The sequence below is a fragment of the Chelmon rostratus genome, chromosome 3, assembly GCF_017976325.1.
Source record: "Chelmon rostratus isolate fCheRos1 chromosome 3, fCheRos1.pri, whole genome shotgun sequence".
Taxonomy (NCBI): domain Eukaryota; kingdom Metazoa; phylum Chordata; class Actinopteri; order Chaetodontiformes; family Chaetodontidae; genus Chelmon; species Chelmon rostratus.
The window spans coordinates 10,062,881-10,089,740 of NC_055660.1; the positions used below are offsets into that span (position 1 = coordinate 10,062,881).

At 40.8% G+C, this 26,860-nt stretch overlaps 3 protein-coding genes across 3 annotated transcripts; all 3 read right to left on the reverse strand.

The window, feature by feature from the left end:
- Positions 1 to 6,959: 6,959 nt before the first annotated feature.
- Positions 6,960 to 14,285, reverse strand: cnga1a (cyclic nucleotide gated channel subunit alpha 1a). The gene is made up of 9 exons (XM_041933158.1): positions 14,121 to 14,285; positions 13,516 to 13,620; positions 13,341 to 13,403; positions 13,180 to 13,215; positions 12,910 to 13,086; positions 12,723 to 12,827; positions 12,296 to 12,402; positions 10,653 to 11,263; positions 6,960 to 10,558 (listed from the first exon to the last, which is right to left on the reverse strand). Exons 2-9 carry the CDS (start codon positions 13,608 to 13,610, stop codon positions 9,626 to 9,628), a joined length of 2,127 nt encoding a protein of 708 aa, XP_041789092.1. The 5' UTR covers positions 13,611 to 13,620; positions 14,121 to 14,285; the 3' UTR covers positions 6,960 to 9,625.
- A 1,556-nt stretch (positions 14,286 to 15,841) lies between these two features.
- enam (enamelin) lies at positions 15,842 to 19,018 on the reverse strand. The gene is made up of 8 exons (XM_041934254.1): positions 18,984 to 19,018; positions 18,747 to 18,805; positions 18,583 to 18,612; positions 18,366 to 18,428; positions 18,230 to 18,271; positions 18,119 to 18,142; positions 17,402 to 17,479; positions 15,842 to 16,281 (listed from the first exon to the last, which is right to left on the reverse strand). Exons 2-8 carry the CDS (start codon positions 18,798 to 18,800, stop codon positions 15,946 to 15,948), a joined length of 627 nt encoding a protein of 208 aa, XP_041790188.1. The 5' UTR covers positions 18,801 to 18,805; positions 18,984 to 19,018; the 3' UTR covers positions 15,842 to 15,945.
- Positions 19,019 to 24,304: 5,286 nt separating this feature from the next.
- On the reverse strand, positions 24,305 to 26,532 carry scpp5 (secretory calcium-binding phosphoprotein 5). The gene is made up of 11 exons (XM_041934211.1): positions 26,452 to 26,532; positions 26,273 to 26,347; positions 26,121 to 26,180; positions 25,892 to 25,954; positions 25,723 to 25,770; positions 25,526 to 25,594; positions 25,364 to 25,393; positions 25,202 to 25,249; positions 25,055 to 25,105; positions 24,857 to 24,934; positions 24,305 to 24,712 (listed from the first exon to the last, which is right to left on the reverse strand). Exons 2-11 carry the CDS (start codon positions 26,324 to 26,326, stop codon positions 24,695 to 24,697), a joined length of 519 nt encoding a protein of 172 aa, XP_041790145.1. The 5' UTR covers positions 26,327 to 26,347; positions 26,452 to 26,532; the 3' UTR covers positions 24,305 to 24,694.
- Positions 26,533 to 26,860: the final 328 nt, after the last annotated feature.

Consider the following 26,860-nt stretch of genomic DNA (forward strand, 5'->3'; position numbering starts at 1 on the left):
CTGCCAAAAGTATCATGATGGAGACTCGCTTTAATAATGTGCAGGATGAAAATAGAGCATACATATTCAGTAATTTAGTTCTGTGGCATTTTTTTTCTTGTGTGAACTGTAAGAATACCAGTATTTAAAGACCTCAGTGTTTGCAATGCTACGACTATGTTTTCTCCAGAGAGAGTTAGTGCACTATCTGACAAGGGAATTAAACTCAATTCAAGAAAAAAGCCATATGTAGCAATTCACATTGAGGTAACCACTGACAGAAAGCACCAACCTCATCTTTATGGGTTTCACTTGAGTCTTTGATCACCATTAAAAACCCTGAGGGGCTCTGGAGTAGTCTACTGTGCAATCTGAGTGACCTTTAAAGAGCACTGGAAGTCTTTCCATTGTGTTGCAATTGAAAGGATGCATGCAGGCATGTCTGATACATGCAGGGATGAACCAGTGGGAAGTTAGGTCCACCTTACTGTGTTACTACAATCAGGTTTGCCAAATCACTGTATGGAGCAAAGAGGAATACATTGAGTTGTATGCAGACGAATCCCTGCCATTTCTTCTAAAGGTCTGGCCCGGTTTTGGTTATAGGTGTGTGAGACATAAAGTAAAAACCACAATGTTATGGTCTCTCTCGTTCTGTGTATTTTTGTCTTGAACCTTTGTAGTTCTCAGACCTTTCAGTTCTCTTCAGTGGATCTGCTGATATATGATATATGATGGAAGCAGTGACATGCTGTCACAGTAAGCATATTCCAGTATTTAGAGGTGGTCTGATGGAAATCAAGTTCACCTTTCTGACGAATACTGTGAGGATGTATTCATGAAGTTTTATAGAGACTGCACAACTACAAGGGGTGAAAAATACTTTTGTGGTTGCTTGAGACTCTTGTTTACAACTGGACACTGACAAGGTGAGACCTCGTCAGTTCTGAAAAGCTGTCCGAAAGGTTTACATTAAAATTGTTTCCATTTTTCTGCGGGATGAGAGTGCTCTGAAACTGACATCTGATACTCAGTAATGAGTAAAACCTCACTCGTTAATGGGAGTAACTTAAAGCTTAGAACAAAGGGAGAAATTAAAACATGTTGGAGCGTTTTTAGCTTTTCTGCGCAGATTGTAGAGATGGACTGGAAACACGGGAAGAGAGACGGGATGAATGACATTAGTATTTTGAAAGGGAGAAAAGATCATTAAGGAGCTGTCAAAAAACATGGCATCCAAGACAAAAATCGAAGGTGAAAAAAATGTGTCATTTGCATCTGAGGCATATTTTCACAGAGTCCAGTCTTGACCCGCGTCCGTTCTGACTAGCTGCTTAATGAGGTGCTGTGGGCTCATCGTCCGAGGCTTTGTTATGTGCTTCATGTATAGCAGAGACTTGATTGTCATCAGGCAATTAAATTTTTTGATATGAAGCGTCATTTTTGCACTGCCTCCCATGGTATATTCCTTGTGAAGAAAGCTGAAGCGTCGTCTTCAGCTCTTTTCCTCTGTGGTGTGTCGGAACTCGTGTCAGGGCCCGGGTCTGCTAGCTTTGATCAATTAAAAATATAACCATTTATATTGCTTATATCAAATGAGTTCCTCGTTCTGCTTTGCAGTCCTGCGTGTTGCTGCTGATTGAAATTCATATGAGACACTGACAAATTTGAAGTTTTGTCCCTGAGGATGTGTAAATGCTGCCAGTATAATGATAGTGAGTTTAATGAGAAGGCAATGTGTGCAGTATAGACATAGAGTAACTATTAGCACATCCCACATGTCTTTATCAGAAAATGTATTTTGAATAAGGCCAAGAAATCTAAATGAAATATGTATCAAATTTGAATATTGTCATAATTTAGAATAATGGTGGAAAATTAGCGTGCATGTAAACATGATTCAGCTTCAGTTTGGAGTCTATTGTGGCATTTGTCCTTGTGCGAACTGTAGTAGAACAGTTATTACTTACAGTGTTAGTAATGTTAAACTATATTTTCTTCAGAGAGAGTTAGTGCATTCAATGGAAACAGGGAAAATGACAGAAAAAACACAGAAAAAAGCAGCAACTACTGTAGGCAGTTTACAGCAAGGTAACCACCGAAAAAAATGCTTCATTTGCATGAGGCATATTTTCACAGAGTCCAGTATTGACCGGCGTGTGTTCTGACTGGCGGCTTAATGAGGTGCTGTGGGCTCATTGTCAGTCTGTTGCTTTGTCATGCGCTTCTTGCATAGCAGAGACTTGATTGTCGTAGGTAATTACATTGTTTGGCATGAAATGTCATTCTTGCACGTCTCTCATGGCTTATTTCTCCTAAGAAGAAATATCAGCAGTTCTGTAGCTTCATCGGCTCTTTTCACAGCTGCCTCTGTGGTGTGTCAGGTCTCCGGGCTATTTGCTTTGATCAATTCAAAATGTAACCAGGGACAGCAATTTATTTGCTAATGAAAGAGCATTGCTCCACAAATATGTTTCCATTAGTGCTTACCTCAGTCATTAACGGCTGAACGTTATGCTTCTCAGATAGGATAAAGTGGAAGCTTTGCTTTATAGCTTATTGTACATTAGTTTTTGAGTGCAGAGTGACTGTGACTATTGACCACCAACACACAGTCACACACTAATCAATTAGAGGTCATCAGGGGGCATGTTTGTGCTGCTAAGAGATTTTGACACAAATTCAGAACGTCAGGACAGTTTTGGTAATGTAACCTTATCTACCATGAGTAGTAAGATGTTCTACATGCACATGGACCAAACTTTTGCTGCTCTATAGATACACCTCATGCATGTGAAACAAGGACAAGGCTGGAGGCTAACTGTCATGTGGAGCCTCGAGGAAACTCACTGCACTGCAATTATCCCTGAACATCAACTGCTACTCTTGCAAGAATGATAGACTCTTACTCCTGACAATGATCCTAATTTTAATGACACGCTAAGATGAATAAATGATAGCATATCAGTGGCATATTGAGAAAATAGTTCCCCTTTCTTCTGCAAATGCAGGGTCTCTGTAAGTATATACTGTATACAATACTTTCACAGTGACACCAATCAGTGGACATCACTCCCCACATGCAATGGCAGTGTTTTATGGTCTATGAGAACTGGGGGAGAGGGCTCGGCAGAGTATTGGCAGTTTTTGTCAATATGGCCCCATTAAATGAATGACGGGAGTGAAGCTTTCATGACCTGCTTGCACCAGGAAGACAAAATGTTCCTAAGCACCCTAACATGCTCTGAGATAGACTGCAGTGACAGAAGTATTCAGATGGATCGTTAGTAGTAGTAAAAAGTAGGAAGACCACATATCACTGAGGTTACCAGTTTATCACTGATTCATTGACACATCAGCAGCATTTCACTGTTGCAGCAGTTTTAACTCCATAAATGTCGCAATATGCACAATGCACAAAATGCACAAAAATGACACATTGTGCACAACGTTATGTACTAGTTCCTATAAAAAAATAGGATTTGAAATGTAAAAATATATGGCATTACCCTTAAATTAATTATGGCAAGTATGCCTATGATCCCGATAAACATTAGTAAAATACAGTAACTTACAAAATGAATCCTATTTCACAATGCCTCTGTTAAATCTCCAAAAAATTGCAATAAAAATGCCCCCCCAAAAAACACTTCACTCGAGATGACTAAACCTTTTCTCTAAATTTAGTCAAATAAAATGGAAATACTCAAATAAAAGTACCTTGAATTTGTACTTCAGGCACTACTTTATATTCAGTGTTTTTCTTAATTTCCACAAATCCTATGAAAAGACCAAAGCCAACAATGAATTAATCCAACTAACAGGAACTGTGTGTGTAGCCTCATACAGACCTGATCAAAATCTTAAGACCAGTTGAAAAATAGATAGAATTTACCTTTTGCACATTTGTATTTTAATGAGGTTTTATGTAGAGCTACAATATGCAAAAGCAAGAAGGGGGAGTGTGACAAAAAGCACTTTGAAAAAATAATTTATTGAAAACAACAAGTAAACTGAAATAGGCTGTTTATCAGCTGATCAAAGTTTAAGACCATCGCTCAAAAAATTGCAAAAAACTCTTCAAACCAGAACAAAAAATTTCTCAGTCCAACTCAGTAATGAGTAGCTCCATCGTTCTTGTTAATCACTTCAAAAATTCGTTTGGGCCTGCTTGATGTGAGTGTTTCCAGGAAGCTATTGGGAACATTGCTCCAAGTGGTGAAGATGGCTTCATGAAGGGCATCAACTGTCTGGTGATGGCCATTTTTATAAACTTCCCTTGCCATCCATCCCCAAATGTTCTCTTTGGGATTTAAATCAGGGGAACATGCGGGATGGTCCAAAAGAGTGATGTTATTCTCCCTGAAGAAGTCCTTTGTCAAGCGAGCATCGTGAGCTGCAGCGTTGTCCTGTTGAAAAACCCAGCTGTTACCACACAGACGCGGGCCCTCAGTCTTGAGGGATGCCCACTGCAACATCTGCAAGCAACTAGCCTCCGTTTGACGACCCTGCACCACATGAAGCTCCAGTGTTCCACTGAATGAAAAAGCACCCCAGATCATGATGGACACCCTTTTCCCACAGATGCCGTCTGATGGTTATTGTGCTGCAGTCGGCACCAGTAAGGGCCTTAATTTGGGTCGAGGACCGCCCTGTGTCTTGACGGACAGCCAATAGGATCCTCTGGCCCAGCGCAGGTGTAATTTTTTTGGGTCTACCACTTGACTTTTTTGTTCCGTAATGCTCAGGATCTTTCAAAACATTAAGAATGATTGTCTTTCTGTGTCCAACCTCAGCAGCGAGAGGCCTTGCTGATGCAGCTCGAAGATCCGACCACGTTCAAGAAGAGAAAGCTTCTTAGCTTTAGCCATCAGGGGGGCATGACCGTGTGAATGCCCGACAGAAAATGAGAATTTTGAGCAGATTTTGGCTTTTATAGCCTGTGGTCTTAAACTTTTGATCTGCTGATAAACAGCCTATTTCAGTTTACTTGTTGTTTTCAATAAATTACTTTTTCAAAGTGCTTTTATTCACACTCCCCCTTTTTGCTTTTGCATATAGTAGCTCTACTTAAAACCTCATTAAGATCCAAATCTGCATAAGATAAATTCTAGCTATTTTTCAACTGGTCTTAAGATTTTGATCAGGTCTGTATATCTTATTCCTCTGTGACAACGAGCGCCATTGTTGCCCAAAATCCATTAAAAACACATAAATGAGCAAGACTGTGTGTGACGTGTCTTTATTATGAAGAGAACACACACTGTAGTTTATGTTGAGTAAATCCCTGATACACCATCCTGCTACAGTAAATACTAAAAGAGCTGAAAAGTGAACGATCCCTTTGAGTAACATTTTCTAAAAACCACAGCGCACAGCTGCTTTAGAAAACGACTTGCTTCCCATGTTTCCTGTCCAGTGCTACTATCTTTTTAATGAAGGACATGAACAAATGTTCTTGCACTTTTACTGCAGGTGCTCCCAGACAGCTGAAATAATTCACTACTACTACTACTAATGAATTCACCTGCGATCAGATGTTTTGATTATTTATGTTCACATGGTGAACATGGTGGATAGATTCAGTAAACAGTGAACCATAAGTAAACAGTTTTACTGCTCAGCTACAATGTCTTTAACTGTTGCTAATGTAAAATAAAACCATTTTGCTCCTCTTTTGATGATTATTTGTGCTAATACTGTTCGATAAGACCCTCCGGTTTTAAATCCGACAGAGAAATTTCTCCTCTGGGAAATCAGCCTAATAGGCAGTAATTTCCTGGGATAAATTACATCCACTCCATCACTTCCCTGTGCCCGCTCTGCCAAGACATTTCCATTGACTATCACTATTGAGTTCATGACAACACATAGAAAGCAACATTAATATTTATATAAGCTAGAGGGCGCCGTGAGGTCACAGGTAAAAATGAAGGATATAAAGCAGGCATCTCAAACCGGTTCCATAAAGGGCCGAGTGGCTGCAGGTTTTCATTCCAACCCAGGAGGAGCACATCAGGCCAACCAATCAACATCAAGGGATCACTTAGTTATCAGCTGATTAGTTGATTCCAGCCTGGTGTGTTCCTCCTTGGTTGGAATGAAAACTTGCAGCCACGTGGCCCTTTATGGAACCAGTTTGAGATGCCTGATATAAAGGATCAGAACTGGTGATGGAGAAGAGGAAAACAGAGATCTACAATTTAAAATCAATTCTGAACTGAATCTGACTTCATGTACGTAATTACATACTGTATTTATGAAACCAAGGAACAACAGTAATGATAACAGAGAAATTTCTGGACCTTGAGTGTGAGTGAGTTTGAATCTAAGGAAATGGCTTGACTCCAAATGCAGGACACAGATACTGATGGTTTGAGTAATAAAAGCAGTTATTGTCACAAAAAGAAACGTGACCACGGGGAGATGATCTGTGTTGATCCAAGAAGGAGCGGGCAGCAGGTGAGGTGAGTCAGCAGGTTTTCAGGTGCTGGACTGGAGCTGGGCAGACTTGGCAGGTTGAGACACGAGGAGGACAGACTAGGAAAGCACTAGGAGAGCTGTGTTACTGAGACGTGTCACCGGGCTGGTGAGTACAACAACCTGGTGAAGACTGCGGAGGAGATCTGGGTTTTTTGTCCTGTGGCTGGTGATTATGGATTGGCTGCAGCTGTGGTGGCTGATTGGCACGAGGAGCAGGTGTAGGTGAGACGTGACTGTAGAGAGACGCCCAGTCCAGACACACACACACACACACACACACACACACACACACACACACACAAGGACAGACACAACGAGAGACTAACAAAGGGACAGGGGAAAAACACGGCAAAACACAAGGACAGGGAGGAGGAGGCAGAGGCTTCCTAACACTGAGTTACAATAATGACAAAGAAAAAAACAGAATATACATTAATCAAAACTAAAAATTAGACTTTTTGACTTTTAAGTTTTTTTTGTTTATTTATATCGAACAGTACGTAATCAACATTTACCAACATTGATATAAAGCCGCAGGGGTGAGCTCAGGGTCGCCCTGAGACAACTAAAAAAGCATTAGAGTACACTGTAAAGCTGTAATGAAAACAGACAACACTGTCTCTACATATTATGATTATATACCAGTCATTTGCAACAGCAAATACATTTTGAAGGAAGCATGACAGCGCCTGGATTAGGTTTTCCATTAACATAAAGAGTGACTGTTGCTGATTAATGCATCTGACAAGATACTGGACGGATCAGTAGTATATCCAGCAGACATTTGTTTAAGCCAAAATATCTTAAAAAACAATATCTGCATGTTGTGAACACATCAAACTTATCAAACCTTTCATGGTCGTGTTCAAGCACGTCCTGGTCAGTTTCACACGGAAAGACAGACACACCAAAACCACAGTTTATCTCTGATCTGAACCACAGCGCTTTGCTGCCTGAATGCGTCTGTGGAGACGAGACTCAGGGAGCAAACTTCCCTCTCTGGGGTCAAAGTGCTGCACTGTGTCCGTCCACCATCCACGCCGACCACCTGTGCTTCCCTGTGAACATAATCCGGCCGGCAGTTTGTCACCGCGACATAGCTGTGAAAACGGTCTAGTGATGCATGAACCGAATTTCAAGGAAACAGTGTTGAAAAAAAAGAGCAGACGCTGGAAGAAATGCATCACAAAACTTTGTGCTCACAGTCTGATACCAAAGCACCAGAGGAAAACACTCTAAACAAGAGTGAGAGTAGATTATAACTATTGGTTTGAATATCAGTTCAAGCTAAAACACTGCTGACACACAGTGCACGCAGCACCTGTGGGGCCTCCAATGACGTAGACGTTGGACATAAAAAACAGTTTTTCACATGTTTCATTTATATAATAGGAACACAATACTCCCACATGTGCAAACACATTCGTTCTTAAGTGTCACATAGGTGTGATTGAAGAGATGACGCACGCAGCTCCTCCAAGAAAATCCCCAACATCAGTATCTGTCTCATTCAGCCGTGCCAATTGTCACAAACCATTGGTAGCTTTTCTTCTCGGTTTGGCTTTATCAAAGACTTGATTAATGCATTAGAGCCCGTGGATGTGCTGGTGCCACCTGGTCATCAGCGCTGAGTGAGACAAGCACAGAGGGTGATCAATAGTCACATGCTCGGAGGCTCTCACGCTGTTATTTCTAGAAGAGAGTAAGTGCATGGCATTTCTTTTCTTCCCCCAGGCGTCTGGCTTTGAGCGTAAACTGCTCGATGCTGTTTGCAGGCGAAGTGTGGCGGTGATGTATGTGCATGCACAGCGCCGACGAGGGAGGAAGATTTGTGTGCTTTTGATGTGAACTCTTTGTTCTTTATGTCTTTTCTGAGCCACATCAAGCATGTTCACATGTGCACACACGCTAACACACGTGCACAAATGAATGAACGAATGGGAAACTCCCAGCACGTCCAGTAGTTTCTGTCTCTCCAGTGAATGAAAGCTTCTGCCTTCAAGCACAAACGCTTTCCAGCCATGTGATTTCCCACCAGGTGTCTTTCTTAATGGACTGTTGTTGAACATTAGATGACTTCTGTGTTCAATTAAGGAAAAAGGAAAGTCACTCAAGCCACACTGATGACTTTTTTCAAATAAACGATTGTCACAGCAGCTGTTATGTAGTTTGGTGTGAACACAGACTGAAACGTGGAACGAGCTCAATGACAAAAGAGAGCCAACCTCTCTGACGCATACTGTAATACTGTTAAGCACATTTTCCTTCTTCCAACCCTAAAAATAACAGTGAAAAGGTAACTTGTGAGCGATGTCACTGCTTACATTTGGTGATTGTTCAGCCCACAATGCTCACTGTGGCTTCCTTCCACATGCCCGGTGTGGTGACGGCTGTGTGTTGGAGCCATCTCTGCTTCCTCGAAGGTGTGACAGCTAAGTCATTTTTTGCAGGAGGGAATAATGCGACATGTATGCAGCTGGTGCACAGCACAGCATGTCGTCCTCCGTTGAGAGGAAAACACCTGCACAGTATTAATAATGACAGTTACTGTGCAGTTAGCTGAAAAGCCTGGTGCGTCTCATACAGTCGCTGAGGGGTTTGACAGTATTTCAGCTGGACATACACGGAACAACCTTCCCAATGACGCGAGGCACTGCCAGAATCTGATCATGGTCAAATCTAAGCATAAACCCTGTTCACTGCTCTGCTTTAATCACCCCCATCATCAGGTATTGATTAACATAACATTTTGCACAGAGTGCTTCGGTCCCAGAGCTTCACAAGCTGAACTACTTCCCACTCGTCCTGCAGAGCTACTGTATGTCATGGGATTACCTGTACATCCTTGCTTTTTACTAACCTCGTGTGTTCAACAGTGTGCACTGCAGGCCAGTGAATAGCAGAGCGTTTTCCAGTATATGAAGTGCACGAAAAACACAGTAAAAAGGACTGTACTGAAGCCAATATTTTATTTGAATTGAATGTTAATGTTATGTTAAATTGTCATTGGCAACTGTCAGCCAGTTTCTAGTGTTTGTTATTTTTTTGTCTTTTGCAGTTTTTAATGATTTAATTATCTCACATGAGATGCAAGTCCAGTCAGAAAGAAAGATTCTGTTGTGGCTAATTAGACAATAAGTGCTCTGTGCTTTACAGAAACTATTTATTTTTTCTCTTCCTCTGTGGGCTCCTCATCTTTTTTCTCCTCTTCTTTTTCCTCTTCGCCCTTTTCCTCATCTTCCTTTTTCTCCCCATCTCTCTCCCCCTCTTCCATTTTTTCTTCTTCCTTCTTTTCCCCTACCCCCTCTTTCTCTTCCTTTTTCACCTCTCCTTCCTCCTCATCCTCATCTTCCACCTCCTCTCCTGTTTGGAGCTCCAGATCTGCGATGCGACGTCTCAGCACCTTGTCTGTGGTCTTGTAATTTCCCAGAATCTTCTTCAGCTTGGTCTGCATCAGCTCCATCGTGCTGTACAGTTTGTTGACCTTCTCCTCCAGCTCCTTGGCCTCAGGCATGATGTTAGCTGGGTCCAAGTCTATCAGGCCATCTTTCATCAGGATCTGCCGGCCTTTGTCCTCGAGCATACCTTTGGCATCTGGATACTCTACCAGTGACTCCATCAGGTCATCCTTGGACAGGCAGAAGAGGTCTGAGTATCCAATGCTGCGGATGTTGGCTGTTCGCCGGTTGCCTGCTTTGCTGCCTTTGATATTAAGGATACTGATCTCACCAAAATAGCTGCCGCTCCCCAGCACAACGAACTGTGTGACCCCATCATCAGCAACAACTGCGAGCTTTCCATCTTTGATGATGTACATCTCGCGGCCAATGTCGCCCTTTTTGCAGATATAGTCTCCGGGGCTGAACACCTGCGGCCGCAGCTTGAGCACCAGCTCGATGAGCAGGCCGGCCTCGCAGTCCGCAAAAATCCGAACTTTCTTCAGCGTTTCCATGTGGACCTGGATGGCAATCTCAGCCTTTAACTTGTCTGGAAGATACCTCAGCACCTCTCTTTCGTCCTGTGCCTTGCCATTATTCCACAGATAGTCAAACCACTTGATGACTCGCAACTCCAGATCCTTGCTGACCTTGCGGACCTATGAATGAAAGGAAAAACATTCAAAATATGAACAGAGAACAGGCGCTTGTGCTAACTCTTTTTTGACCTTTTGATAAAAGAGATCCATCTACCTGCATGTACTGCTTGATGTTGTCAATCCGAGCCTGAAACTGAGCTTGGGCAGCGTTCATATTAGAGATCATGGTGGCGATGTTTCCTACGATAGTCGCAAAGACCAAGACCCCAACTAAAAAGTCAACCACGTGGAAGAAAAATTCAGAGTCCAGGGCAGGTGGTGGAGTTTCTCCAATGGTAGTCAGGGTCAGCGTGGACCAGTAGAGGCTGAACGAATACTTCCTCATGGGCTCCCCAAACGCAGGCTCCTCAGGATCATCCAGAGCAGGGTAAACCCAGTCGTCAGCACCAAAACCAATGTACTTGGAGAAAGAGAAGTAGAAGCAAGCATTCCAGTGGATGATAATGAGGATGTACATGATCAGGTTTGCGATACGGAAGATGTTGGGGTAGTTGGTTTTCGTCTCCGTCCTCGTGAAGAACTCCATCATGCGGCCGATTCTCAGCAGCTTGTTGAGGCGGATCTCTGGGTAGTCAAGGCCGAAGTATAAATATAGGATGTCCGTGGGCAACATGGAGATAAAGTCGAGACGGAACTGGAAGCTGCTGATGTAGCGGTCCCTGAGCAGCTTCTCATCTTTCACTATCAGGCCTTGCTCAAGGTAACCTGCATTCAAAGAGGGAGAAAGTTTATAGACACAATGTGTACTCTGTTTTTCCTTCACGAGTGGAAGTTAAAGTCCCAGAGCAAGCTTAGAATTAAATGACAATTAAAACTACTCCCTATTACTGCTATAATAACCCCATGGTGACGCCCCGGATCATTGCCATTCAAATCATTCCACTCTGAGGAACAGCTGGCTGCATCAGTGATGACTGATGCATCTCACAGTGAAGAAGTGTCAGTACTAATGTAATTGAGCGTTTCATACATATTCATGATTCATCTTGATTTGCAAAGAATTGTTCCCACATTGTAATAAGTCTTTATTTTCAGTTAATCACCGTGTCAGAAAATCCCATATGCATCCATCGTGATTCACATTTGTAAAACAATAAGCACAAAGTTTTAAACAGGTGAATGTTTTTATCTGCACCGTGAAAAGATGTGTTTCAGAAAGGATCACACTCACATGCCTGTGTTGGTCGCTATAATCATTCTACCTGTTCGTAGCGATTTCAATGGAAGTGATTGGGGACAAAATCGACTGCTGCTGTTACTTTATGTGCAAAAATGTGTTTGTGAGTTCAGCCAAAGCTAATATGTGAGGCTTCAGCAGTCTGAATTAGTCGAGGGAATTGGAAATCTTTGGGAACACAATTTCCTCTTTGTGTTTCCCCAAACAGTCTTTCCTCTGAGAGCTGCTGTGGATGGAAAATAACTCAGAGGGAATTTTGTGCTAAAACTTTGCACTTACCATAATTTTGTCTAACTCAGACTGCTGAAGCCATGTGTTTGCTTCAGTCCTTGTTCATCAGTCCTGTGGATTTGACTCCCAATTGCTCACTTTGAAATCACATTAGGGATCTTTTTACATGCACAGTATGAGGAGGAACAACAGCAGCTGCTCTTTCATCATTCAGTTTCATCAGTCTCCATGTGGGTACGTGAGTGCTGTTTTAAGACAGACTGGGGGAAAATGTGTACTTATTCTTTAGCAAATCTCTGCAGACCGGAAGGCTCAGGTCAGCTTTTTACCTGTTCTGGTCCTGAAAAACATATCAGCGAGGTACATTATGTCTGCAGTGTAGTCCAGAATAACCCAGTAAATGAGGTAGTTGTGTTGCAGCTCCTCAAAGCAAGCCCTGTTTTCAGGAGAAGAAGACCACCAGCAATTAGTGTGTTTCATAAACGAATAATGCAATCTATTAACTAAGCTCACTTGTCTCAAATACGGCATTCATCGTTGCACTGTTTTCATATTAAATGATAGAAGCTGCCACCAGCTTTTGAAAAGACAGGGCTATTTCTCTGCACAAGACCAGACTGCTGCTAAAATTGCAACGATTTGAAACAGCTTCATAAGGTTGAGTGGCGCTTAATGGAGCCGAGTGGAATCAGATGAACATTTGATTTGCAGGGAAACTGTTTGGTCGAAAAAGAATCACTGACTTATGGACGTCACCTGGCTATGATCATGGTCCAGTTGTACATGACTGGTAGTGTGATGAAGAACAGCCAGTTGTAATACAAACTCCCAGCAGGATTGATGACAAATAATTCTTTGGGCCTATGAAAATAGAGACAGAAAGTGTAAATAAAATATCTGAAAGTGGATTTTAAAAGGAAGTTGCTCTGAATGATTCACTTACTTATCTTTTGCCTTTTCCTTTGCCTCCTTTTCCTTTGCCTCCTTTTCCTTCGCCTCCTTTTCCTTTGCCTCCTTTTCCTTCGCCTCCTTTTCCTTTGCCTCCTTTTCTTTTGCCGCCTGTTCTTCCTTCTCCTTTGCCTCCTTTTCTTCTTTTTCCTTCTTCTTCTTCTCCTTCTTTCTGTAATGTGCATCAATACATTGGAGAATACTAAGAACCAAATATTCTTCTAAAGCGACATTTGCTAAAAGGTTTGTTAGATAACATAATTACTCTTTCTTCTCCTTTTTCTTTTTCTCCTTCTCCTCCCTGGAAAAAAAATTAATTAACACATTTATTAGGACTTACTGAAATGACTTGAATGCTACATCAAAGAGAAACTGTGTTTTACAAAGGCTTCACTTATCTCTTCTTGACTCCACAGTCATACTTACTCTTCATTGTTATTGCTGTTATTCATATTGAGCCAATGATGAGGATTTAATCGGGGCACACTTCTGGGACAAACACAGCACGATACATACAAAGTTAATTAGCTGAGGTCTTCCGAGTTATTTCTCAGTGATGTTCTGCAAGGCCTCTGTTTGAATTAGTGCATGTTTTGCTTACAGGTCATCCCTGCTCGGCTCTTCACTGTCTGAGGAAAGTTGTGGTGCAGTGTGAGGTGGCACAGTGAGGTGGGGAGGGGTGGTTGAAGTGGTCATGGCAGCAGATCTGCAAAAAAGGAAAAAGAAACTTTTTGCAAACTGTTCATCAAATCGTTAGTTACCATCTGCAGTCACTTAGTGGCAAAACACAAAACAGAAAATAAAAACAAGAAAGTGTTTCTTGCAGTATGTTTATTACTCCATATATGTCCTGATGTTGACATCGGACCGTTGATTTTCATCCACATCACACCGGCTGTAATATTCTCCTTGGTCACATGTCTTAAATACTGCAAAACAGTTTGTGTGACATATCCAGTTGTGTGAAAAGCAAAGGGAGCGGTGTGAAAAAAAAACAGATATCATTCAAATTTAAGCGAATTTAATTCCGTGATCTCTGCGTCGCTGCATTTGCAAATTTCCAAAACTACAGTTAGCACAATTGCATCAAATGGATGAAGAAAAACTCTTATTATGTGCACTCTGGTGCACAAACAGCTGTTGCTACAGAGAAAGTCTCCAAATTGTAGTGATGATGCAAAATCCATTCAGTTTCATATAACTTACCTCTTCCACTTGCTATTGTAATGAGACGTCCATTTTTCTTTTATCCTTTTGCAGTTTTTTTTTAAGATCTGGAAACTGGCCACTCTCAGCAGCAGCAGCAGATTGTATCAATCATTAGATGATAATGAAAATAATCAAACCGTCGTTAGACAAGCTGCTATAAGCATCGAGTCAAACTAACTGTGTCACAGAGTCTCAGTGACCCTGATAAGGATTTATGGATTAGAGTTGGCTGAGAAGAGGAGAGGCAAAGTCGCCCATCCTCGTTATTTGTCCACTCGAGTGAGAGATGAGATACGTTAAAGTGAAGTTTGGAAAACCTTCGGTTTACCTCTTAGTGAGGATCCAGAACACTAAAAACTACTTTGTGTTGACACCTCTTTTTTATCTGCAACAGACTGTAATTTTCCTGACCACTTGCGGAACAGCGGTGGATTTAGTCTTGCAAACACACACACATACACACACACACACACACACACACACACACAGACACGAACACAGTGCATGTGGACATTATACAGAATTACATTTTCTGGAGACTTAACCTAACCATAACCTAAACCTCACCTTAACCCAAGTCTTCAGCCTGAAATCTAAAAATCTAATGATTTACATTTGCTTTATGTCCCCATAAGGACGGCAAGTCCCCACAATGTGACTGTGTGAACACATTTATGTCCCCACAATGTGAGTAACACACATCCAAACACACACACACACACACACACAAGCTGGCATCTCCTGCTCAGTCAGCACTCTCAGCCATATCCAGCTCTGATCCTATTATATCGCGCCAGGGTTTTACAGATTTCAGATCAGTCGGATTAGACTCCTTTTATATGAATAAGAATCAGGAGAGTGAAATTAAATCTGAACCTCCATCAGTTGAGTGCTGCATCCTAACAGCAGGGGATCCTCCTGCCCTGTGTGCTTTTGACATCCTGTGGTTCAGTGGCACTCCCTGTTGGTCGATGTGGTGTTTGCACTTTTATTGCAGCATGATTCACAGCTTTTACATGAACTGAGGACCGTCTGTGGAAGTGCAATAAGTTTTATATTGAGTCGATTTGGAAGAAATTATAATTATGATGGCATTATATAGCTTTGTGGTGTGTGTTTGAGATGATGGGAGCAGCAGGACAGACAAAGTAATGCACTCACCACTCTACTGTATGTTTTGGACGCCACGGCCATTTCTTTTTTCACAGCAGACAGTCTGACATGTCACAGCAGGAAAAGTGCAGGTGGAAATAATAAATTACTATTTAGCTGCTTCATTTTCAGGATCCTGGTATTGTGCCCGCTGTCACTGGCTGTCATGGTTTACTGGGACACTTGAATAGTGCCGAGCCATCTTTAACGTGATAAGTGCTTTTCCTAACGTGACAGCTCAAAAGGCATGCTGTAAAAAAGGCCTATACATAGAGGACAGAAGATATACAGTATATTCTTCTCTTGTGTGTACGATGATATGTGGATCTTGTGTGCACAACCATAACTAATCAATCCCAACTGATTTTCAAGTACATAATTGCAGTTAAAGCCAGAATTAAGAACACAAAGAAGCGTAATTGTCCAATTCTTAACTGAAAACTTTACTTGTTTTGCTTTGCAAAAGGCACTGTCAGTTTCTTTTTTTCACATTTTTTTCTTCAGTCTCAGTATGTTCAGTATGCCACAGCTTTGTCATTCTTTTATGCTGCGACCACATCGCCCATTGCAGTTTCCAGCTATTATTCTATCTGCCAACAGAGGAATACAAAGATGAGTAATAAGAGGAATAACAACAGTGCATCAGGAAGCTGCTGCTGCTCCGGGCAAGTCAGTTGAATGCTGCCAGTGTGGCAGCACCGGCATCGGCTGCACCAGCATCAGCAGCAGCTGTGGCATCGACTGCGGCCGGGGCGACATCAATGGGAACCATGTCAGCGGGAGGCACATCCGCAGCGGCAGCATCAGCATCAGCCGGCGCTGCATCTACAGGGACGTCAACCACAGCCGGCTCGACGGCCGCTGCAGGGTCTGCTGCCGGCTCTGCTGGTGCAGCTTCAACCGCAGCTGGTTCAGCCTCCACCTCCTCGGCCTCCTCTACCTCATCAGAGTTTAGGGGGGCAGCAGGAGGAGCAGGTGCTGCAGCTTTGGGGGCAGGGTTGTCATTCTGTGCCAAGCAGATGGAAAGAAAATGACTTGCATACATTCCAGATACATGTGATCATCTACTGAGACAAAAAGGTGTGACACTCGAGAGTAATCTGGTAAGAAAGTATTTTTTAACAGAAAGCCTGTGTGCAGACTGCTGGAAGACATGGATATTACAAGGCAGCGAGAGTCGATTGAGGGATGGCACTAGTTGCATTATGTAACAGCTTCATCCATTCAGTGGACTACAGGTCTGCTGCCTCACTCTGCCTCTGCTGTGCCTTCCGACTTTTACTTACCAAAATAATAACCTTTAGGATCATTACAAAGAATGTGTGCGATGTGTTTCCCCAAAGCAAAAAAGGAAACACTCAAACCATTGCCTCACATCTTGATTTCAACTAATGGACATCTGACAAAGTCACATCTGACAGCTCTCTTCTTGAAAGGGTACACCATGCAATCAGTAAGAAAACAAGCACAGATGGAAACAATGCAATGCTAATGATGGCTGATTCCATTTAGCTGCTTCAGTTTCTGCTCATGCTTCTCGACCCACTGAGCCACTCGAATAGAAGTGAGCCATCGTTACTATTAACACCTGTACTCGTCTTCTATGTCAAAGTCAAAATATCTGCTTTGAAAAAAAAATATTCATTTGCATTGTTATCCACTATGTTCCACCTTTTTCCTTTTTCCTGAGTTTGTTGTGGGAAGATAAAAACAATGCAGGTCTTATTTCAGGCAGAGCTCCTGAAATTCAGTGCAGAGACATGCACCTGTTTCCTTCCATGAATTTGTGAGTGCTACTTTGCTGCCCGTGTGCTGCTTTTACAATGTCCACTGGTAGCCTCCGTCCATGTTTTCTCAGATCCGTGGAAATCCAATGGGGATGTTTCTGTGTTCATGCATGACAGATCATAATCTAATATCTGACTCCTTTTAGATATTCACCTTCGGCAGGAGTACCTGTTGTGCCATTTGTGTGCAAAACAGTAGGAAAGATATGCTCCTATATAAACTACTGGACTGGAATGTATTCAGGAACAATGTTCTCCCTCAAACAGAGAGAAATATATCAACAAACAGAGATCTACACGTATAGTTTATTTCTGTTAGGTGTGACGATGTCTGCTCACCTCCTCCTCTGATGCATCTTCAACAGCAGCCGGAGCCGGAGGGGCGGCATCAGCTGGCTGGGCTGGTGCAGCATCCACCTGCATAAATAAAGTACTTTTAACTCAAGCAGCATATTGAATTTAGACAGGTTCGATGTGGCAAGGCAAGCATACAAAGAGAAGAGAAGGAGAGAAGTTCAAACAACACAATTCAAAAATAGAAAAAAATTAGATAAAAGAGTAAAAGGATAGAAATAAGCAGAGGTTTAAAATAATAACAAAAGTGATGATCAAAATACAAAAATAATAAGAACAATAATGTCTGTATTTTAACAGTTGGGACATTCCAAAGACCATCAAACAGTTGGTTCCAGAGCTGTGCTGCATAATGTTTAAAAGCCGGCTCTCCTTGTTCAGATTTTGCTCCGGGCTCCTGCTAGCATCCAAGAGGCCTCACAGGCTTATGTTGCTTAAGCATATCAGTGATATATTTAGGGCCAACTCCATGCAGAGATTTAAAAATGAGTAAAAAGACTTTTAAAATCAATTCTGTGGCTTTCTGGAAACCAGTGTTGAGTTTTAAGAGCTGTGCTGATGTGGGCTGCCCTTCGGTTTTGTTTGAACTTTTGCAGCCGAATTTTGAACAAGCTGAAGGTGCCTGATGTTTTTTTTTTTTGGAAGTCCTGTCAGAAGTTTTTCCAAATCTTGTCTGCTCATAAGGGGTTTATGTGTTCTTACCACTGCTGCCCCAGCTGGATCAGCCTAAACAAATGAATAATTCAGGAGAAAAATCAGAGTGCAGTTTATGCTAGAAGTTTCCATATGATCAAGATCAAGACATAAACTTACAGGAGCAGCAGCAGGAGGGAGGAAGGGGTTTCCAACTATTCCCTGAAAGATGCAGATCAATGATTAATGCCAAACTATGTGAATTGACGAGCAGATTTTGTTTTTTGGGGGTGAATCTACCATGAACCCTGACTACCTGCTGCTGGTACAGCCTGTAGATCTCCATCCACCTCAGGGCCTCATTAGCATGAGCCGCAACCTGCTGAAGAAATACCAAACATATCCAGACACGCTCTGCAATTAAGCCAATTATCCTCTCTCTGCCAGACATCCATCATGCTGTACATTTGATGACATGACACAAACATGGTATGACATGCCATGGCAGACAGACACAGAAAAGTAAGTCTTACTTTTTCCTCCATGCTTTGGCTCTCCAGTACCTGCAAACCAAGCAAGAGAAATGAGGAAGCAACAGTGGATTTATGTATTTTTCACTAAAGGAGAAGTGTTTAAAATCCTGAAAAGGGGATCAGTTGGCAGACTAAATAATACATCATGTTTAGGAAAGACTTACAGGAGCAGCAAAGGTTGTGACCAGCAGGCACATCATGAACACCAAGAGCATCATCTCAACTGTTAGTAGAGAAAAACATACAATTACATGTATGAATTAAGATTTTATCATTTCCTTCACTAAATAAGAGAAAGTATTTTTGAAATTAAAACGTTGCCAATATAATTGGCTATAAAACATAGAACACCAGCAAGACTATGCATCCAACACACTGTAAAATTGAAAAGTCCATCTCACCTTTTTTTGTGAAGGAACTGAAGATCTGAAGTGTCTCCTTGTGGATGGAAAGTAATCTACTTCATCTCTAACATGAATGCCATTTATATACTTGAGCTTCCTGTGGTAACCAATCACAGCCAGTAAAAGATGCAGAGCTATGTGTTTGAAGACCACTTCAAAACTTTAAAACAGAGACATGTATGGTGGAGGCCCCTCTTAGAGTTAATAACATGCTGTGCAAGTATGCTTTGCACACATGCGCCTCTCTTTATTGCCCTAACACCAAACCTAAGCTGGGGGGGGGGACAACATGACATGACACTGACATCAGGATGTTATGATAATGACTGAGAAACACCACTTAGTGTAACCTGAAAGTATTATGAAGAAAGTGTTTGTTGGTTAAGGAAGTTCAACACTGTAATAATACAGGTCTAAAGTATTACAATTAAAATTGAAATACTGATGGTTGTGGCAGGAGGAGGTCCTCAGATGACACAACAAATACTGCAATGCTTTTCCTCTACTACATGAACACACACACACACACACACACAGTAAAGTACTCCTTACACATTGTTGCTTCAGTATTAACAGTCTCATAATGTACATGATAATATTTCACTCACAGGGGATATTCCTCTGCAGAGTGAGTACTTTTACTTTTGATACTTTAAGTATAGAGTAATTTTACATTGCATTGGTACCTTTACTAGAGTATGGAATGTGTAAAAAAAAAAAAACTACTGCTATTACTACTACTGCAGTTGAGTTGTTCTCATGTTTCCAATACGAGCACTCAGCAGAAGTTTTCCAGACATCTACATTAACACTGAAATTTACTCTGTGTACTGTATACACATTGCCAACGGGAAGTATTTCTTGCGTGGTGTCTGGGTTTTCACTGATCTCTGTGTAGCTGCTGTGGCTGTACATCACAGCAATTTTGAACTTTGTGGGATTCTTATGTTTATTTTGTGTGGTTCCAAATCAGATAATGAAGGACTTACTCTGTAATCTGCAAAACTGTATTCCAGACATTCTCCAAACTGCTGAGCTAATGAGTTTCCCTCCACATAAGATAACAATCTCTTCATTAGTTCTTCAGAGCTAGGGCAATGAGGTTATCAAATGAGTGCCGCCTTTTGCCAACTTAAATACAACAACTGTTGTCTCAACAAAGAAACCTCAGCGCTGATATCTAACAAATCGATAAATAAGATTTGTTTTGCACTTACAGTTTCAGAATACACTACTCAAATCAGTCATATGAGTTGAATATTCAAACTCTAATTAACTCTCTTCTTGAAGTGTTAGAAAATGAGAAAAACGGGTAAACAAAAAATCATAATAAATCTGTTCACAACTTCATCGATTCTCAAACAGGTGCTTATAATATTGGTTTGGATTCAGAAACCTTGTAAAGCAGCGCTACGCTATAAACTTGAAGTGAAATATCTAAACTAAACGGTTGAATTATGTGGAGGTTAACTTCATGGTAGGAACTTAACCCTACATTGAGTCTTGAAGACTGAAGAACAGGAATTACTGGTTAAAGAACAGGGTCAACAGGTTAAAGAACAGGATCCACAAGTTAAAGAGCAGGGCCTATAGGTTAAAGAACAGAATCCACAGGTTAAAGAGCAGGATCCACAAGTTAAAGAACAGGGTCTACAGGTTAAAGAACTGGATACACATTTAAACGAACAGGGTCTACAGGTTGAAGACCAGGATCTACAGGTTGAAGACCAGGATCTACAGGTTGAAGACCAGGATCTACAGATTGAAGAACTGGATCCACATTGAAAAGAGCAGGGACTACAGCATAAAGAACAGGATCCACACGTTAAATAACAGGATTCACTGGTTAAAAACCATAATCTACTGGTTGAAAACCAGGATCTACGAGTTTAAGAACAGGATATACAGGTAAACAGGATCTACAGGTTAAAGATCAGGATCCACAGGTTATAAAACAGGATCCACAGGTTAAAGAACAGGATCCACAAGTTAAAGAACTGGGTCTACAGGTTAAAGAACAGGATCCACATTTTAAAAAGCAGGTCTACAGGTTAAAGAACAGGATCCACATTTTAAAAAACAGGGTCTACAGGTTGAAGAACAGGATATACATATTTAAGAATGAGGCTCTTCTTGGCCTTCAGAGGGACCTTAGTCTTTAACCACGGCTCTTGGTCTTGATGGCTTGTCCTCTGTGGTTTCCTGTCTAGGCTGACAATGGTTACAAACACCTTTGTCTTTTCGTTACTTGTTTTTAGCCACACTAACAGTGTGGCTGTAGGGATGCTTCTGGTCAGTCACTCGACTACTATAGATTAAGAACAGGATCCACAGGATATCTCATCATCTGGTGCTCTGATGTTGCCCCTAACACAACGATGAGGTTGACGTTGGTGGTTTTTAGTGAAATGTCTCGACAAGTGTTTGAATGAAAGTTGGATCAGACACCCCCCCTTCATGATGAACTTTGGTGATCATCTGATCAGACCAACATTATAATTTGGCAAATTATTGCAAAGAATTGCACTTTAACTGTGAATTATCATATTTACAGTATCTTTGTCACATGGCCTGAAATGTTCCTGTAGCCGAAACTCCACTCTGCTAAATCAAATACCAGTGATGAAATGACTGATGGTTTGCATCCTGAAGAATTCCCCTCTCTCAAACATTAATCTTTAATAGCTGAACTATATGACTGCACCAGGGTTTTGAGAATGGCTGCATCACAGGAGAATATGTGTGTTTTAAACATATTAATTCAGGATTGCAGAACAGTTCAGGATCAAAACCACACATAGGCCCAGCCATGTTCCCCTTTTTTCTTTAAACATCCAGACCTTCACATGTTGCCTCTGCTTATCATCACATTGTCTGATACAGTGTTTATGTATTACATGATCTTATTGTATGTTTGTTTATTTGTACGTGACTTTTTAACTTCACAGAAGTACCGTAAAGTGCCATCATACTGTTGTTGTGAGACACCAAATTAGGGCTATTAAACCTTCTGTCAACATCTCCTCTGCTGTGGGTGACAGAAGTTGTGGATTTATGTGATCTTACGTTCCAGCAAAGAGAAGCTGTGGGGAAGAGACAGTCATAGCGTGAGAGGATGGCGCCTGTGTATTTCAAGTGCCTCTGAAGAGGTAAGTGTTAGATCATGTTGAGGCAGGATTTTGGCTCAAGGGGAGTGAGAATTAGGAAGATCTTTCCTTTTCCCTTTATGGTATTTATTTGGCTGAGACAGTTACATTTCACTGTGGGGATATTTGCTCAAACACTGTGGCTAATTATGTTCACTGTGTGTAGTAATTCTTATGATCTGTAGCCAATACAGAATGTAAGGTACTTATACTGCACCTGTACTGTACACATCGGGTTCAGTGATTATTCTTCCATTACAGCACAGAGGTGTTTGTGGACTTGACTCTTATACTCTTTACCCAATAGGCAATTTAAGGGGAATGGCATCTCCCTTGTAACTAAAATTACCAAAATGCATCCCCCTTGTTAACCTGCCATCACACCTCTCCATCCCCTCATAGCAGAGAGAGTGCCGCATGGTTGTTTAGTTGAATATGTCAGTCTAGTCTGCGTGACTCATTGATCCTTTACCTGACTGAGGTTTGTGCAAGATAGAATCGATGGCCCTGATCATGGCTCTGAAATATCATTTACCTAACTGTGCTGTGTATTGATAAATCCATGGCGCTGTCCATGGTGCCTAAATAGCACCATGCAGAAGTAGTACAGATTTGTAATTATCTCTCAGTCTCTCACCCTTTTGTCAGTTTCATCTTGGATATATAGTATCCTCTAAACAATATATAAAATAAATGCTCAATCTTACACAGTACTGTAGCCTATATATGAGTAGCATCACCTTCATGATTAATTAACAAATAGTAATGTGCAGTTGCAGACAAGCGAGAGAATCATAGAGCCATACTGCTGCCTGTAGTATTCCCATAAATTTCCTAAAATATTTCTGTGCTGCTGCAAATAAACCCTCAGTCCAAGACGCCTCTGTGACAAAATATTTCAGCGGAGGCATGACTACGGATATAGTTTTTACCACAGGGTTAGGGTTAGTATGAATCTGGGTTAGGGTTTGGTTTCCCTTGTTAAAAATGAACCTCTCACCTCCCCAACACTGTCAAAAGGTTGTCTTTGTTTGAGGAAGCTGGCTTTCTATCATGTGGTATTCCACAGGGGTCAATCATGGGACTCTTAATGTTTTCAGTTACCATGTTTGAACATTATTCATAATTATAGTTTATAAACACATTCACTCACTAATGTTTTGTATTTAGATACTGCTGGCAACAAATTATCTTGCATCCAGTCTTTGCAATAAAACCACTATCCCGTTATCACCCATAGTAATAATTGATGGGACCTTTTGGAGTTTTCTTGTAAACAAACAAAAGTTATGTTTAAAGTTTCAGTGATACTCAACAAGCTCTAACAACTGTGTTCAGTGCATTTCCTTCCTTATAAAACATTTACAGAGCCCATTATTTATCCAACATTGTTTACATCTATGTTTGCCTGCAAGCACTCCTCTTCTTTTTTGCCTTTGCTGACACACTGCATCATTCAGCAATACTGTTACCTTTTAATCAGTAGAATAGTGTACAACCATTGGCAAGAATGTGTTTCGCATCCTCAAAATAAACAAAACAAGCACCTTCTAATAAGGGAAACAGCTTTGCAGCACTACTAGGGATCAAAAACTCAAAGTTTCTGCAAGTTTTGTACCATATAGTTAAATGAATGGAAACCAGTGGCTGTCTGGAAGACACATATATTTAAAAACAACAACAACAACCAAAACAGTAGATTAACTAAAGCTGTGTTGTGCTGGAAGAGTTAGTCATTGAGTAATGAGTTGATCAACAGAAAATGTATCTATTTTGATAATCAGTTATCACTGAAGTCATTTTTCAAGCAAAATGGCAAAATATTGAGTAGTTTCAGCTTCTTAAATCTGAAATTGTGCTGCTTTTCTTTGTTTTATAACACTATAAACTGAATATCCTTGAGCTTTGGGTTGTTGATCAGACAAAACAAGATGTTTTGCTTGGGAAATTGCAATGAGCACTTTTCATGGATTTTAACTAAAAAAACTAAATGATTAAATGATGAAATAATCATCATGTTAATCTATAATGAAGAGAACTAGTAGTTGCATGTTCGGTAGTCACTTGCAGCTGTCATGCAGGGTTTTTAATATGAGAGCTGTAACAATACATAAACAATAATTGTGAATGCTGAGACCCTTGGAATAAACAAAGAAAAACCCAAAATTGCTTGAAAACTTTTAATTCTTAAGGAAAATGATATTTAAGTGAAATGAGTTAATAAACATATGAAGCACATTTGTTATACACTGTGGAAATGCAGCATTACAGAGTGCTTCATCAATACAACAATATTGGAAAGCTAAGAAAACTATTAAGTAAAGCAGAAAATTCTTCAGAAATCTGTTTCATTATGCAGACACTGTCATTTACTTTACTATAGTAAAATTAATATTCATAAAAAAGTGGTTATTCTATGATCATGTTAGCATTTTTTAAACTTTAGTAAGCATATCCACGTGTTGCAGAAGCAGACTCAGTTCAAACTATTAAACCAGTTTCAGATGTCTGAATGTTAGGGAGGAAAATATTTTTGTCTCCTTTTCATGCCTCTCATCCACTTCACGCCTTTGTCGGCATCTACAGAGACAAATAAGCAATTTAAAGTAAACATTATGGGTTTATCACACACTTGACATTTGCTATATATTCATATCAATAGTCATTTTTACTATGTGCAAACTATTAATAAATAAATACAGTAATAAATAGATTGATAAGTACCTGGCTTGTCTGTGTGGGCTGGTCCTGCTGGAGAGGTTGCAGGGGATCCTGGGATGGCAGAGGATCAAATGAGGGAATCTGAAAAAACAAAAGTAGAACTTTCTGAGAGAACTGAGAGAAAAGAAAAGAAATGCTCAGAATCAACCAGATAAACACTGAGATATTTGGGTTTGTTTGTTTGTTTTTCCTTTTTCTCACATTTGGGATTTGCTGAGGAATATTTTGAGGGGGATAATCAAATGGGAGCACCTGCGAAAAGACAAATAAAAGTGTTGCATGAAATATGATATATGTAAATGTCATATAAAACCAAAAAGGAATAATTTAGAATAAATAATATCTTACATTTGGCATGTGAGGGACATTTGTCATAGGAGGCATGTTTGTCATTATCTGGAACACAAGCAAATACACTTATTTAGCACAATACCATGTAAAATGATGTATATTATATATGTATATGTATATGTATATGTATATGTTTATTGTATAGTTTAAAATGTTTACCCTTTGCTGGGAGAAGTCATAGGGGTAGTACTGCAAAGTACACAAGAATATCAATAATGTTCTTCCAACAAGTTGTTGATTGTACCAAACATGCTTCTACAAGCAGAAAATTAAGTGTTTTCAGTCCCAATAGTGTCTGTAATCTGAAAAAACAACACTTACGACTTCCACACTCTGTCTGCCTGGTGGCTGAGGAATGGAGTATTTGATGAAACCATGAGAGGGAAAGGGCTGCAGGCAGAGAGAAAAGAAAAAGAAATGAGAATCAATGGAAAGCTGTGACCGGTATAGGTGATATTTTTACCTTTTTTTTTTTCTATGAAAGAGAAGATGCTTCTGTAGAATGTGCATGTACTTACTTGTCCAGCGTTTGATCCACCTGTACCAGGAAATCTGTGGGGATAAATCTTAGAAAAAGAAAATAACAGAAAGAAACTGTAAGCATGATCACAGTTAGAGCAATGTTTTCTAAAAACACATCTCAGTGAAATGAAAGCCTCCATATGAGAAATAAAGAGTCTGACATACTAGTTCCACACTGTAGGCGCCAGGTATTCCAGGTTGTGGTAGAGCTGCGAACGGGTTTTTCACCTGAATGCACGAAAAAGCGACAGTGAATGCCACATAGCAGTATTTCTGCTGTGCTTCATGTCTGTTTCACATGGAAGCTTTGTTCAGCAGTATGTGTACTGTTCAGTTTTGCGTGATAAAAACAAAACCTCTGATGCAGAAGTTACAGCGTGATGTGCATGTTTACCTGTGAAGGTGGTACCTGCTGTCTGGAACCTGCGTAATGAGGCAGGTAATGAAAGAAGGACTGAAATTAAGGCCAAAACAGAATAATTAGATCAAAGAAGCATCACATCTTTGACTGAATTTAAAAGGCATGTGCGCAACCATAAAACTTACAGGCGCAGCTGAGGCTGAGCTAGCCAGACAGAGGCACAGGATGGCCAGTTTCATTTTCACAGATTTTACAGAGTCCTGCAAACACAGTTCATCATTATGTTAATAAAAATCCAATCAAAGTCAGATGGTTGCTGTCAGAAAGCATGCATAAACTTATGTTGACGTTCCTCATAACTCACCTTCTGTGATAAAAACACCACTGGAGAGGATGATGAATGTCGATGTCGGGGATGATGCCAGTCGATCGTGTCTTCCACAGAGTTACATTGTCTTTTATAGGGCACCAGCTCACCTGAGAGCCAATCACAGTTGATGGGAGTGATGAGTAGGTACAGTGCAGGTGTCTAGTCTTCAGCTTTACTAAATGACCAGTGGTCAAATCCACTTTCTGTGTAATAGCAGACTGGGTTTGATTACACCGTCTAGAACAGTGCACACCTCCACTCTGCTTGCTCCTCACTCTGCCAGTATGACAGCTAGCTACAGCACCGAAGCTGCAATATTATGTCTATTTCTTGTGTAAATGTAATATTAAATGTAACATTGTTGCATGCATGTTAATTGTGTTTCCAAATCATGACAACAGCA